The following is a 14,677-nucleotide window of genomic DNA, read 5'->3' on the forward strand; positions in this document are numbered from 1 at the left end:
CGAAATAAAACGTTGTCCAGCGTGTCGACGATTGTTTTAATCTCCCCCAGCTTAAACGAATAACGGATGCGTGATAATATCTATTTCATCAAGTTCCTAAACTTGATCAGTCGATATCGCGAGGTACCACATCTTTGCTAATTTTCTTTATCTACTGTATGCTTGTCTTATTTTTATATTTTGCGTTTAATAATAAATATGCGTGTCACAAAAAATTTGTTGTAAAGAACTAGGTTCTAAAGATAGTATTTGGTAGTACATTTGGGAAGAATTTGACTGTCGGCCTCGCTGTCGTGATCCTCGGCGGTGACGCGACGCAATGACTTCACAAGAATGCAACATTGAATCGCTGTATCATCGACCGCCGCCGTCCCTGAAATTTGAATGGGCAAACTTGTCTCCCTCCGTCGCAGTTCTAGTTAGGACATCTTCCTCCGCAGCCACCCGTCTCTACTCGGAGTTCGTGAATATCTGATCATCGAAGAGACGAATCGTCCGCATGGCCATTCAGTAACTGCACTTTGCGCGGTCTGAGGTCTGATAAAGCGGCAGTGCGGGCCAAAAGGAACATACGGGGAGGACATGTTTACCAACGCTATCTCTACACAATACAAGAATGAATCTTCCTGCATGCTATTTCGTGATATAAACTGTAATCGCGACTGGAATTGCAACAGAAAGGTCGGCTACGTCATTTTTTTTCATATAATTTCATGCAATGTTTTATGCAACAAAGATGTAAAATGTTGCCAGTATATAATATAGCGGAATTTACATTTATTTTAATATAATTTTCCATCATAAATTTTTGTATTAAACTCGATTAAACTTTAACTATAAAACGATCTCATTGTTTTCCATGAATAATTATTAATATGTATGCGTATGTGTAAAAAAAAAATAAATAACGAAAACATTTTATGCAAATTGGCTTTTAATATAATTTTTGTTGTATAATTTTGTTAATTTAATAACACGATGTTCTATTTAAAAAAATGCTATTTCTCGATCAAATCAGTATGCTCAAAATTGTATGTGTGAAATGTCTTTCAAGGACAATGGACTAGACCACGTTATCACCATTCATCGTGCGATATATATTGCACCGGCGCTCTTTAAACCTTTTAAGTCGGCAACACGCTGTCGTACCGCCAACTGGAATGGAAAGGCTCTTAGCAGGTGCTTTAGGTGGGCGTGTTCAACCACGATATAGTACCTTTTAACCGCGGAAACGGTAGAAAGCACAACTACGACCTGTCGACCCCCCTTTCCTTCTCTTTTTATCCTCACCTTTCCTTTCTTTCATTGCATCCGACCACAAGCGAGGAACAAAATTTCCCCGATTCTTTTTACACTCGCAGCGTGTAATAAATAAATTCCTAAATACGTTTCGGAAACAGAAACAATTGCGGTTTACCTCAAAGAATCCGAGTCATATTCGCCTTTCTTTTTATTGTGCATTTAGCACTTTTAAGCATTACGTATGTATGTATGTCATTTCGTTTATAACGTATGCAGGCGTATATATTTACTTCTTGAATACGTGCCAGTTTAAAAGCCGGAAACATTCCGCGCGAAAAGTCCAAATGCGAATCATATCCGGCCGAAAGAAATTCACGAAAAAGTCAGTGCTCTAAATATTACAACCCCCTTTGCTCGAACGAAAGCCGTCACGTTGGACCTTTCGCGTGCGTACAAGGCGTTCTAACATCCACGATGCGCTATGCGCGGAAACCCCGTGGCTCGCCATAAAGAAAATCCGTGACGGGTCTAGCTTCCGGCTTTTCTCCAGAAATGTCCCCTCCTCTTTCGCCACCCCGTACGTCTTTCTCCAAAAAGTATCGCTTCTGGCACCGACCTGCTGCCGTACCCCAGCCCCCTTGCATACTGAACGTATGTACGTCATCCCCTTCCGCACAGCGGGACGCGAGATACGCCCTTCGATCGGTTTGTCTTCGCTTTCCAATGGCAAAAATGCGCCCTCGAATAGCTTTGAAAGACGTATTTTAAATTTTAACATCGAGATCTGCCGCAAGACGAGCCTTTTCCGCGAATTTCTCTCGTTTTAAATTTTCTTTCATTTCAGAATTCATTTCAGAAAGACAGGCGAATCAGCTTTTGCGTTTTTATGGACATAACTGTTTATTAATAGAGTCTATTCAATAATATTATTTTAAAATAGAACTCCGAGATGACCGGACCAAAGCGACTGGACTGACAACGCCACGTTACGTGAAGGACGATGTGATTAGTCAAAAGCATACATGGTGTCGCGTGTTAGCCTTTCGTAAATATTTAATGACACGTTCTCTGGTGCCCACGGTCAATCAGCCAACAAGAAGAACTGGTTTAGTTATGGCGCGGCAGATGAGATAATTATTGGCGATGATCGGTACCTACTGCGAGAAACGATGAATTTGCAATAATCGCTCAAATTGCTGTGTGGGATCAAAAAGAAAAAGCGGGAAAAACAACTGCATTTTGTCGGCTTAATTATACCGGTTTGATTGTCTGGAAATTACCACAATGTTGATTGAACTGCTATTTCGATCGATCAACGTCGTGAACACGATAGGGAATCATCGAATAACACCTTAATTTATCAAATAATTATAGAGAATCATATGAAAACTTTCTTGTCTGAGATACGAGTTATACGATTGTTTCTTAGTGCTAGAACTTTGATGCTAGAAATTTGTTTACACTTTTCTGTGATTATTTCTACGTTAGAACAATAAGGAAGAGAATAATATTGCAGTATTTTCCGTGATTTAATAAAGAGGATAATAACAATATAATTTTTGTTTTCGAAAACACGTGAGAGAGAGAGAGAGAGAGAGAGAGAGAGGAGGTTATTTTAACATTATTAAATTTTATAATCTTCATTTTCCCCACTTCCAGATATACATTTACGAATATGCAAAATATGAAACGTCGCGAATATATTTGATTATACATCACATTATATATCAGTTCATTTGAAATTGAATGTACGGGCAAAACAAATTAATAACACGCATCGTTGCGAGAGTGTACGTATCAATATCCGCTGCAATCCAATTTGACTAATCCATTGTTTGTCTGAAATTCAATTACTGATAAATCATACGAGTCCATCTGGGCTTTTCGAAAAAGCCAGAAATTCATTGTTGACGATGTAAAATCAAATCGTAACTCGAGATCTCTTTGTACCGTTGCATGCACACATGATTCCGATATGAGAATATCGCCGTTTCCCCTACAGTTTTCCTTGAAACTGCACCGAGCTAACACCGGGCAAGAAGTTTTCTCCTTTCCGAGACTACTCGGTATGAGTTACAAGAAGAAAAACGTGCGGGAGAACGGACGCGAATGGAACTGCCGCAACGACGGCAGAGTTTCACCGTAATATTCGAGATCATTTGAGATACTTTCAAAGGATGGGCTCGTGTCCAGCAAGCGAAAGAGAGAAAAGGAAGGAAAAATAGTACAGACATCGCGTTCCGATCTCCATTCCGAGAAGGGACCTGCGCGATGTATCCACGTGGTTCCTTCTGCGCGTCTATATGTATTTCATCTTTCGTACGAATGCAGAGTGCTCGCAGGTTTGCAAATCGATACCGAGCTTCGTTCGCAAACTATCCGTTGGATATTTTTTACTCGGTAATACTATTATCGCTCTGTTCAATTAAATAATATAATATCGCAAGCTCTCTCTATTATTGGCACGCTCGTGCCGCTAAAATAGGTATCTATTTCTTCCGTATCTCGCGTATTTCAGTGTTCTATTATCGTGATCTCGTGTCACTCAACAGGATTTATTTAATCAAAGTTTGTTTCGCTACAATAGTTCTTTCTATCGAATTATATTTTTAACGTGTCGAATTATTTAACATATTTATGGTAATAAAGTCATGACTATAAATTTTTTAAATCTTATCTTATACTTATAGATTAGATAGTATAGATACATCGCATAACTCTCTTTCTCCAATTCATAAATTATTTTTGTAGAAATTCAATATTTTTGCAAAAATATATTACCGAGAAATAAGAAAATTGTACAATATTAAGAATAACCAAACAACTGTGACTAGGCAGAAATGAAAAATTAATTAATATTCCATGAATAAAAATTGCGGTTTCACTTTGTCTATGCTTGCTTTATCCTTGCCTTATCCTTTAAGCTTCGCCCTTCTGAACCACCGCTCTTCGCCCGGCCTGCTGTTTCTCTTTTCGCGTTTGTCAGAGGCAATGACAGGATATTAAAGTAGGAACAACGCGTAGACTGCAGACTGTAAATATCCGGTGGTGCTCGGCTTGCCTGACGTTCACAGTGAACAGGCGGATAAACCTACGCCAGCAAAAGGATTCCCAACGAGCCGGACATGGGCGGCCGCTGTCCGTATGGAAATGCACCGCAGAGTTTATTGCACGCTGGCTATGAAGCGCCGGTTGAGATAATAGCGTTGATGAGGAAGATATAAATTACTTGATGCTGCGAATAAGTGACAAAGACGGCATGCGGCCGTTATCCTTCTCCTGCGTTGGCGTACGCGTATTGCGCGAGTTACTCGACCGACTGCCTGATTGATTGAATACACTTCGCGATAAGAAGTACCGTTGCAGCAGTAATCGACGCAATAATTATTTTAATCCTTTCGCCCAGGTCGCTATTTTTGAAATTTTAATTTAGAACCGATTAATTCTTCTTTATATAAATAAAATGAAGAATAAAATATAGGACAAAGTTTCCGATGTGAAAAATTCGAAAATTGCATACTTTCTTATTATTATATGTTAATTAAAAGTTTTACAAGAGATCCTATATTCCTTGTCGGAGTAGCCGCAAAGTAACTTCTCGAAAATTTAGAGCTCTAATATAGAGAGACTACGGGAGAATTTATGAATCTCAATGACGAGAGAAGCAATATCGCGTGGCTATTCTTTATTGTAGCTAATAAAGAAAGTCTTAGAACGGCCCAGGTTTATGCGGAAGTCACCTTTTCTTATTCGGGATTAAGTCATTTTTCTTTCTCGGGAATCGACTCGCGGACATTATAATTGTTGAAATCCGATACCGGAAGCGCATAATTTAATCTTCCTGAATGAATCCTTGAAATAACGAACAACTAAAATTACAGACTCAATTCCGACATAATTAATTAGACTGTCTATTTTAGTTTAAATTTTCAATTGTAATGTAAATAACAAAGACAAGCACGGTTAATTAAAAAATTAAATATGTAAACTCTAGATACGTTTATGGTAAAACGTGCTGAGATGAAAAAATAAAGGAAAATGTTTCTTTTAAAGAAAATTTTGTTCCTCAACTTATTAACTTTCTTTCCTCTCTACCTAAAAATTCGAAAAATTTTGTAAGAGAGGTACTGTGTCCACAGGGTTTACAAGAAAAGCCTCTCTCTCTAGACGAGGATATTCTGCCTGATATAGCTATATCGAGCAGGACGATTTCTACATCGCCGAGCAAAACGAGCGTAACCGATGTCTGCCAGGAATAGTTGGAACCACATCGAGTGTGAAAATATTTGGAACCGTAGAAAAGGCTCTTTGACTTTGACCTGAATCGAGCATCTCTCGATTTTCTGCGTCTCGGAAGAAAACCTTGCTTGCCCATGAAGGAGGAAAGGGGTAGGATGAATGGGATATGAGAAGGCCGAAGGGAGAATAGAGAGAAGGAGCGAAGGGAGAAGGAGAGGGGAAAATACCGTAAGCGCTGTAGAGACTCCATCGGTAGTCTGGCTGGTGGATCCTCTCGTAAAAGTGAGCCCGGGAGAGTAATAAAAAGAGCGACAGATAAGCCGCTTCGTATTGCCTTTCGATCGATGGCGTGTTGCATTGACGTACGTGCCGAGTGAGCTCGTGCCGAACACTTCTCGGTGATAATCCTCGAATTCCTTGCCAATACGTTTCTGTAATCTACGACTGAGAATATCCGCGCGGTGAGTGTTTCGCTGCGGTAGAGCGAGTTAACTTGGCGATTCTTCCTCTCTTTTCTTCCCTCTTTCCTTCTCAGTTTCTCCCAAATAATTGGTGGGCAACGAAAGACTCCGCCTTTTCAAACCGAATTTACTTAAAACTTCCACTCCGCGGATTAATCCATTTTTGCATAAACAGCGTCCACTTAGAGCATCTTTCAGTTCCGACGATGTCCGGCGTTGCTAAACTTTTTTGCGTCAAAAGCCCACTCTCGTCGCATCTGCATCTACATCACCAATACGCTCGCACGACTCGCGTTCGTGCTCAACGCACTCGTGTCTCGGGACCAAGAAACGAAAAAGAGGGGAGAAGGGCAATTCGCACACACGTTCAACGAAGGAGTTCAACGACCTGCGGGAATGCCAGGGCACCGGCAGGCTATCGTTTTAAACCGTGTTCGGCAATCTCGTAAGACCCGCCGCCGCCGTATGTGGAGGCGCGTACTTTTGATAACGGCGACCCCACGGAAGGGATTACGGGGAGATCGGTGGCGAGCTCCGCGAGCGGGATGAAGGGACGGGATGGGGGCGCACAAAACGGGCATTGAAACCGATGTATAATTTCGACGAGCTCGATGCTGCAGGAAGCGGAAAAATGCACTTTGTCACTATCGTCGCGCTGTCACAATCGCGGCCGTGCGATCATATTCGCAACGGTCGCAACATTCGAAATTCACGCCTGCCAGAGTTTGTGCAGACGTTTAATCGGTACGGTCGGTTCGTTGCGGATTGTACATGACCCATATGCAGCAACGGCGTCCTCGACGTTGTCGGCGACTGTCCGGTAAACCGATACCGAAACCGCACCGTCGTAAATGTGGCAAGGCGGAAAGTGTGAGTGCGGATAGATCGATTTTCCACGATTCCCCGTGGTGGTTTCGCGGTGAATCGTAATTTGAGGATGAACCGGTTAAACGTGATTTTCGCTCTTTGTACTCCGAAGGCTGCGAGTCAACTTCATCGTACAAGTTAAATTTCAAAGATCCGAAAAATAGTCGAGCAGCGCATCGTCCCGGATTTCATCCTTCTCCTCTCGTTTTCACGAGAATCACACTTTTACAAAACAATCGATGGTAGAACAACTAGGCGTTAAGGGATTTCTAGTAATTAGCGTGTAGCGCGAGCTCGCGGAAGATTAGACCATTGTCGTTTTTCTTTATTTTCAACTCCCCCCCGTGATAAAAGAGTATCCCGGAATATCGAAGAGAGAAAGAGAGCAAGTGAAAGAGGTCGACGACTACGCATCCCCGAAATCAATATGGATACCTACACGTCTGCGATATACCCCGCACGTGCTCTCGCGCGTTTCGGGACCTTTCACCGTGTCTATAGGGTGGTCAACGTGTCAGGGGTGGAAAGACACCCTTCTCCGTGACAAACTGCCCCATACGTCGTGATCCACGAAACGAAAGCGACGCTTCTATGTCATTGACCACCGTGACAAATTTCTACTCGTGTATATCCATTATTTACCCTCGGTTCACTGATGTACGATTACAAAATTATTCCGTGCGTGTGTAACGATGCGGAAAGATATATTTTGTTGCAATACTAGACATTTACAAATCTTCAGTAAACGCATTCGAATAATTGAGTTGGTGTAGATATTAATATTTGGATCGTCACGGAATTTAAAGAGAAAAATACAAGCTTAATGAATCATAAATGGATCAATCGATTTGCATCGTTTTAAAGCATAAACTTGTGTAATATAAATTCAGTCTATCGTCGTTCAGTTTTATACAAATGATTTCCGATTGTTTGCTGTCGCAGGCACTTTCGGATGCATACCTCAAGATCGTATTTCTTTGACACGACTGCCTTTGTCATAGCTTTAATAACTTAGCAAGACAGAAACCTGAGAAGAAGAAACCGATGGTATGTCAATACATCATGCTGCTGTAGAATGCGTTTATTGGATTTTTTCCGATTAAATTACATTCCACGATGGCTCATCGATTTGATTTTGAATTTTAATAGCGCGGTCGCGATTTCTTTGAATCTCATCTTATACTCTATCGCAAAATTGAACACATTTAATAACTATTATAATATTTAAAAATTTAATAATTATAACAACAATATAAAAATAAAGCTTATACAGTATTTCAATTTGTAATGGCAATATGTTTGATGAAAAAATAATGGATATTTCAAAATTCGTGCGTAACTTTGAAAGAGGGCTATTTCAGGTAAAATGATTTTTCGGTACGATGTATTTCCGTTAATCGACCGTGCCGGTACAATGTGTCCCAGCTGGATATCTCGCGAAAAAAATTCGGACCACTGTTTGACACCCCGTGAAAGCGTCTCATGTAATTGGCAATTAAAGCAGATGGCTTTGACAACCTATCCACTCCGCGACACTTGAAATTCGTATGTGCTAAAGAGAACGACGGAATTATCCGCGCAAATGTTCTAACTTCGTCAAATAAATTTCTGTTTATTCGCACTGCCATTTTTTTTGTTAAACTCCCGCGAGGGAAATGCCATTGAATGATTTTGTTTCAATTTAAATTCGGGATAAAGGCCTCGAAAGTCCCTTTGAGCGATTTCCGCTGCGAATTTTCGTTTTGCTGTAGAAAAATGTCCTTTGAGCAGGGAAACGAAATACGATAAAAACTCCAGACAATTTTTACGATAGTTGTTTTTGGTTTACTACCGTTTTAGACACATCCAATGTTTCAAAAAAATTTTCACAAAAGTGTGATTACTTTAAATGACGAGAAAAGATCCCATTATTACAATATTCGTGTAAATTTACAAGATATACATAACAATTAATTTGTAAATATTTTTAGACGTTTTCAACAAGGCAAATATAAAAACAAAATTAATTTTCTTTAAATTTTATGAATGTCTTGCATTAAATTTAAAAATATGTTATAATTTCATGTATACAATACATTGTCACTTCTCCAGCTTTAAAAGTACAACAGGAAAAAAACGATATATATCCCTTCTCTTTTACCATTTTAAGTCGAAAGATTTACTCGAGACAACCATGTAATATTTTATTATTCAAGAATTTTTATGACTAATAAAAAGTCAAAGAATTATCTCATTATAAGAACCGATACAAATTGCCGAAGTTGCTTTAAGTTAAATATTGTCTAGTTTTAAAAAAAAAGTTAAACTTGGCCATAAAAGGCTTAAATCTATTGAATAATGTATTATTTACAATTTACACGAATAAAGTTTATCACCGAATTACTTTTATCTCTCAATTAACAAATAACGTTCACGCTTGTAGTCAACATATAAGTATAAATGCATAGTTATTAAAATAGGTTAATAAATTAATAATCGTCTTGATAAAAAAATAAAGTTATAAAAATACACAAAAAGCTTAGAAAAGAAAAGAGAAAAATAAATAAATCAAAGCGCCTGAGAAAGATGTAATTTAATCTCACCTCATAAACTAGTCTCTTTTTAGAAAAAAAAATTTTTTTTGTAAAATTTATTAAAAAGAGAAATCCGTGATGATTAGTCGCATTAATAAAATTTCGTATTTTACATGCTGTTGTGATTGTAGCACAAAACAGGGAAATACCAACACCCGACTGGCATCAGTATATAGGCGACCGGCGAAGCGTCTCTTAACCAACCGAGCGTGATTTTCGCCTCATTTACGGCGGCCGTATAAATATAAATGTTGCAGGGGTGAGACGAGATATACGCGCATTTACGGCGTGTTACACTAAACGCTTCTTTGAAAGTCTGATCTTCCACGATGGAGTACAACAATAGGGACGATTTGCGAAAGTGCGCATTGAGTGGGAACGATCTGAACATGGGGAGACAAGTGACTCGTCGAATATACGACTCATTACATTAGAGATTACTCGTATCCTCTCATTTCGAACGAATTCGATTACCACGAATCTACAACTTTATTTATAAGCAAAAAAGACCGAATCTATTATTATACAAGAGATCACAAATGATTTTTTTATAGACAAAATAAGTCGGAGATAATTATTCTGTTTTTCTTTCGATATCGCATCAAATTATTGAAAGTACCTCATAAAAATATCCGATTAATTCTTTATCTGCAATAATTTCTGCAATAAGAGACATTAAACAATTAAATAATATTAAATAATTCAAACTCTCTTACTTCTGTAACACTTTTCCTTTCACTACACAAACCCTTTCAAGAATATGGATGGTACATTAATTAAAGTCCTAATTAGCAGAAGACATAATGCTTATCAGAATTTCCTCACAATAATATACTCAGCTTGCATTTAAATCGGCTAATTAACAATTATAGTAAAGACCTAAAGAGCATATCAACACAATGTATCAGTACATCTCCGTTATTTACAATAGAAGGAAGAAAAAAAAGCATACAATAAGAACGCCAATGCATTTAATTTTAACCGTTGGCAACTATTCAAGTAAAATTGACCAAAACGAGCGTGGCGCGCGTACACTAATGAAGTAGTATCACGGGAAAAGTAGCAACGCGCGTTCTTATACACGCAGGCTACTCGACACGCACACCTGTGCACACATACGTACGGAGATTAAGTAGGAACTTCCTGGCACGAGTTATTCTCGCTCGTAGGTAAACATATTCAACTCCGACGAAACTCAAAGCCGAAATTTTGCTGATCCGTTCAGGTACGAGAGTCATTACTAGATTTACAGTAATAGCGTAGCTTAGAATAATAATCCCCCCTAACATGAGAGCCGTTTTGATTCCTTTGCCATATGGCATTCATCTGTTCGGGCTAATTACGAAATGTATTTGCCGTTGATTGCAATTGATGCCAAGCATTAAAACGGATGGAATAAGCCTCCCATCAATGAGCGTCATCATGCGTCGTTATTTACGATATTCCATTATACCTCAGAGGCGATCGTAAAACACAATGGATCGGGATAACGGCGGTTTTTTTTTTAAGTAATATCTAAATGTCTTAAGAGATTGTAAGTGAGGATCTAAGTACACGGTTTTACGCTCATCTCGTATACACATCTTTCGTAATGTCGAGATCGCGCGACGATTTGAATATAAAACTGGTGAATTCATCATGCATGCAAAACGGGAAAACAAACAGGGCGAAAATGGGACCGGTGGTATATGCCGCGCCATTATCCTAGGATCTTATTGCTTCTTATTATGCGAAGAGACGCTCTAGAATAATTCGTCTTGCCGCGCATTATACCGGAAGGAGCAGGTTTTGCTATCCCCGGAAGGAAAACAATGTTACCTTGCAGACATAATTTGTCATTTCTCGCAATCATAATGATAATCATATTCTCATAGGGGGTGGATGCTAAATTAGAAATAGTTTTCAGCACACGAACAGAATTAGGGGAGAGGCACTTACCCTGAGGATCTCCAATTGGGAGCGCACAAATTCCGCGCGGCTGGCAATGTCGGGAACCGCCACAGGAAACGAACCCATGTACTGCGACAGAAAGAACTCCGTATTAGAAGCGATGCATGAGAAAAGTTTCCTCGAGTGTAGTTTCCGCTTTCGAAAAACTTTAGAGATGTTAAATAAGGGCGGCTGCTGACAAAAAGAATTTCACTTCTTTTCCAGCAATACAAATGAAGTCAAAATTCTTTCCGAGAAGCGCATGTTTAGTATACTACTGTAATCGAATATTCTCACGAATAGGCTGCTATTTTCTTGCGTGTTTAATATATATAAATATTTTTTACGCTCTCTCTAATGTGTTTATTATACGCTCGCCGAGAAACAATTATCAGCTCGTCGACGCAACCGTGCTTCGAAGGGTCACAACCCAACCCGGCGGGTGGCCGTCAGACAACGACATCACATATAGCGGGAAAACTATACCGCCACGCACACGCCGTTGGAGAACAATAAAGGCAGACCTGGCCTACGACAAGAATTTAATTTCCTTTTTCCGTTTCGAGGACATCCGTACACCGGAACGCGACTCCCTCCCCTCCCCACCCCTCCCCATCTCCCGCAGACCCGCCATTTCCTTTCAATAGTCAATTTGGCTGGCGATCATCCCTGCTCTCACGCGTCGAGACGAAATTTGGAAAATTTCGTTTCTACCCTCGATCGAGAGGCAACTGCTTTTCTCTCGGCTCAAAGGGAGGCTATCCGACGACGGCTTCTTAGAAAATTTTTTACCGATTTCGCGTTTCCTCTGTATATTATCGATGCCGTATAGCTAGGGAAGCGTATGGCAATACAAACGAGATTTAGAAATATATTTGATTGATCACAGCGATTTGATCTTTGTTAAATAAATTGGCTTTACGTAGTTGGTTCATTTTTTCCAACGATGTCTTGCGCTGATAGAAAAAAAAACAAAATTGAAAAAATATTCTTGATAAATAAGTTCGAAAGACTCGTATTTCCGGTATGAGAATATCTCTTGCCTGGTCAAACGGGTCGCGCGCCGATTATGTGGTCGATAAAAATAGCGACCCTCCAAACACGATAAATAAAAGTATACGGGGGATGGATTCTAGGGACGTAATAAATAACGATACCTAACGCAATTATGTGCTCACGGTACGCGGACACATATTTCTTTTTCATATAAAACCACAGCAAGAATACCGAAGCTCTATAAGGTATTTGCGAATAACGAAAGATAGATTAACTTAATAAAGTTTCACGAATGAATTAATATACGTAATAGAGGGAAAATTCGGGAAAGAAAATTACGAATTGAAGTATAGCAGAATATAATGCGTTTGATTTACGATTCCGCCGCGGTTTCCGCGCTGGTGAATTTTTCCTAGCTGGCAGTATTTTGATCGGTAGATTCGTACCGCAATATAATCCGGGTTTTAATCCTCCCGGATGATTCTCATTGTTGTGTTTCATCGAACTTGTCTCTGAGAGGATCTCCTCCCGGAATCGCTGGGATTTTCCTGAATTATTATGCCACTGCGCAGAAGGGCTGGAATACTCACCGAGAGAGAATTCCATAGGGGATGGATGTTTTATAAAAATATTGGGGTGGATGAGCTCTTATTATTATGAATACAAAACGTGAAATTGCCTCTTTTTCCTAATTATTCATAGGTCAATATTGGAAAGCAAGGATATGAAAAAATTTCAGAATATTCACAAGAAATGTCCTTTTCTCATGAATATATTCAAATTATTTTGTACGATAAGATTGTTATTAAAATTATTAATAATAATGTTATAAATTATATAATAATATAACAATGTTATAATTCTTATAGACATTGTAACTCGAGAAGAAAGTCGTCTTCAAAATTTTGTTTTTAGAAATTTCAGATTTAGTAAATCTCCTTTCTCTTAATGCTCTTTTACATATACATGCATATCACGAGTTACCTTATGTACTTCTATAACTTCTTTTATCATCGCCCAGTTTTGTGATAAAAACCCGCCGCATCGCGTCGCGCAAACAGCGTGCTGTTCCGCAATTACCGCATTTCCAGCAGCGCGGGCAATCGGCCGTGCTAATATCTCACAGGTACTAAAACGAGCGTTAAAACGAATCGATTGAACGATCACGACAATCGAAGAATGTAAAAGCCCGTTTCTCCACGACGCGACGCTCACCGTCACCGCACATGGTGCTGCCGCCAGGGTGGAATCGTTACGATTATTACGTGCGGCACTATAAATCTACGATATATTTCACGGTGGCGAAACACATTGGTTATTTTATTCGATCGCTTATATCCCACTTGAGCTATACGATTCTCTCGTTCACGTCGCGCATAAGTATCAGCCGAATGACGCAATGACACAATCATCCATTCCGCGGCACCTGTTTTTATAAACCATAGTTATTTTTCTTCTATATGTTTTTCAAAATTAAACAAATTAAAGTAATTAATTGATAATTGATAAACGAAAGCAGGTGTATATAAGTATATAAGAAAAGACGTAAATCTCTCTTTATTTAAATTCAAGTTCCCAACACACACAGCGTTCTTTTCTATATTTCGATTTCCTCAATTATTGTCAATTATTATAACCTCGCGAATCCTTCCTTTAATAATTCTTGTTTACTCTTCCTTGTAATATATATATACACATATCTCATTAATTGCCCGATGTCTCATACGTCACCGCGGTGGAAGGACGGACAGAAATAATCGCAACTCTTCCCGTCTCTCATTATCTACCGACAAAATTACAGCATACGTGCGGACTAACGAGCTTGTTGACGGAATTCCCGTCACTATAGCATCATAGAGTACCCTATTTTGTCTGGATACCGAGAACATTCTTGTTGAAGAATCGCGGTTGCTCTACTTTCTTGGAGAACCGCGGTTGCATGGAAACCGATATAATTCATTCTTTTGCTGAACAATAAAAATTATCTATTGTAATTTTTTTATATTTAAATATGCACAAGCAATATTAACTAATACAACAATTATCTGTATTTTTGTTTTAATATGTTAATATATTAATTTTGTTTTAATATATTAATATATTAGTTAGATGTTACTATAATATAGCTTAACACTACTTTAGTTCCAATTTTTTTCGGTTAGAAAGACTGAGATGCTTATTCATTATTTTTTCTGCTTTATATAAATAATATTTTATCAGCAGAGTCTACAATATACAGATTAGAAATACATTAAATCGCCCATGTCGACTAATGGAATATCGAATCCTCCTTCCTTCGACGGATGCTGCGAAAATTGCTGCTGTAACCTTTTTATACAAGCATTATTGCGAACGGGTCACCCATGTTCA

The 14,677-nt window shown here is 38.9% G+C and overlaps 1 protein-coding gene across 12 annotated transcripts in view; it reads right to left on the reverse strand.

Annotated features, from left to right (window-relative positions):
- Positions 1-14,677, reverse strand: part of LOC139820018 (EGFR adapter protein) — a 111,684-nt gene that overhangs the window by 44,296 nt on the left and 52,711 nt on the right. For all 12 annotated transcript variants that reach the window (XM_071789920.1, XM_071789924.1, XM_071789917.1 and 9 more), the window contains one exon: positions 11,321-11,401. In XM_071789920.1, the coding sequence (XP_071646021.1) occupies positions 11,321-11,398 (78 nt within the window). In that variant the 5' untranslated portion in view covers positions 11,399-11,401. The remainder of the gene's footprint in view (positions 1-11,320; positions 11,402-14,677) is intronic.

This window comes from Temnothorax longispinosus, chromosome 10, assembly GCF_030848805.1.
Source record: "Temnothorax longispinosus isolate EJ_2023e chromosome 10, Tlon_JGU_v1, whole genome shotgun sequence".
NCBI classification, from domain to species: domain Eukaryota; kingdom Metazoa; phylum Arthropoda; class Insecta; order Hymenoptera; family Formicidae; genus Temnothorax; species Temnothorax longispinosus.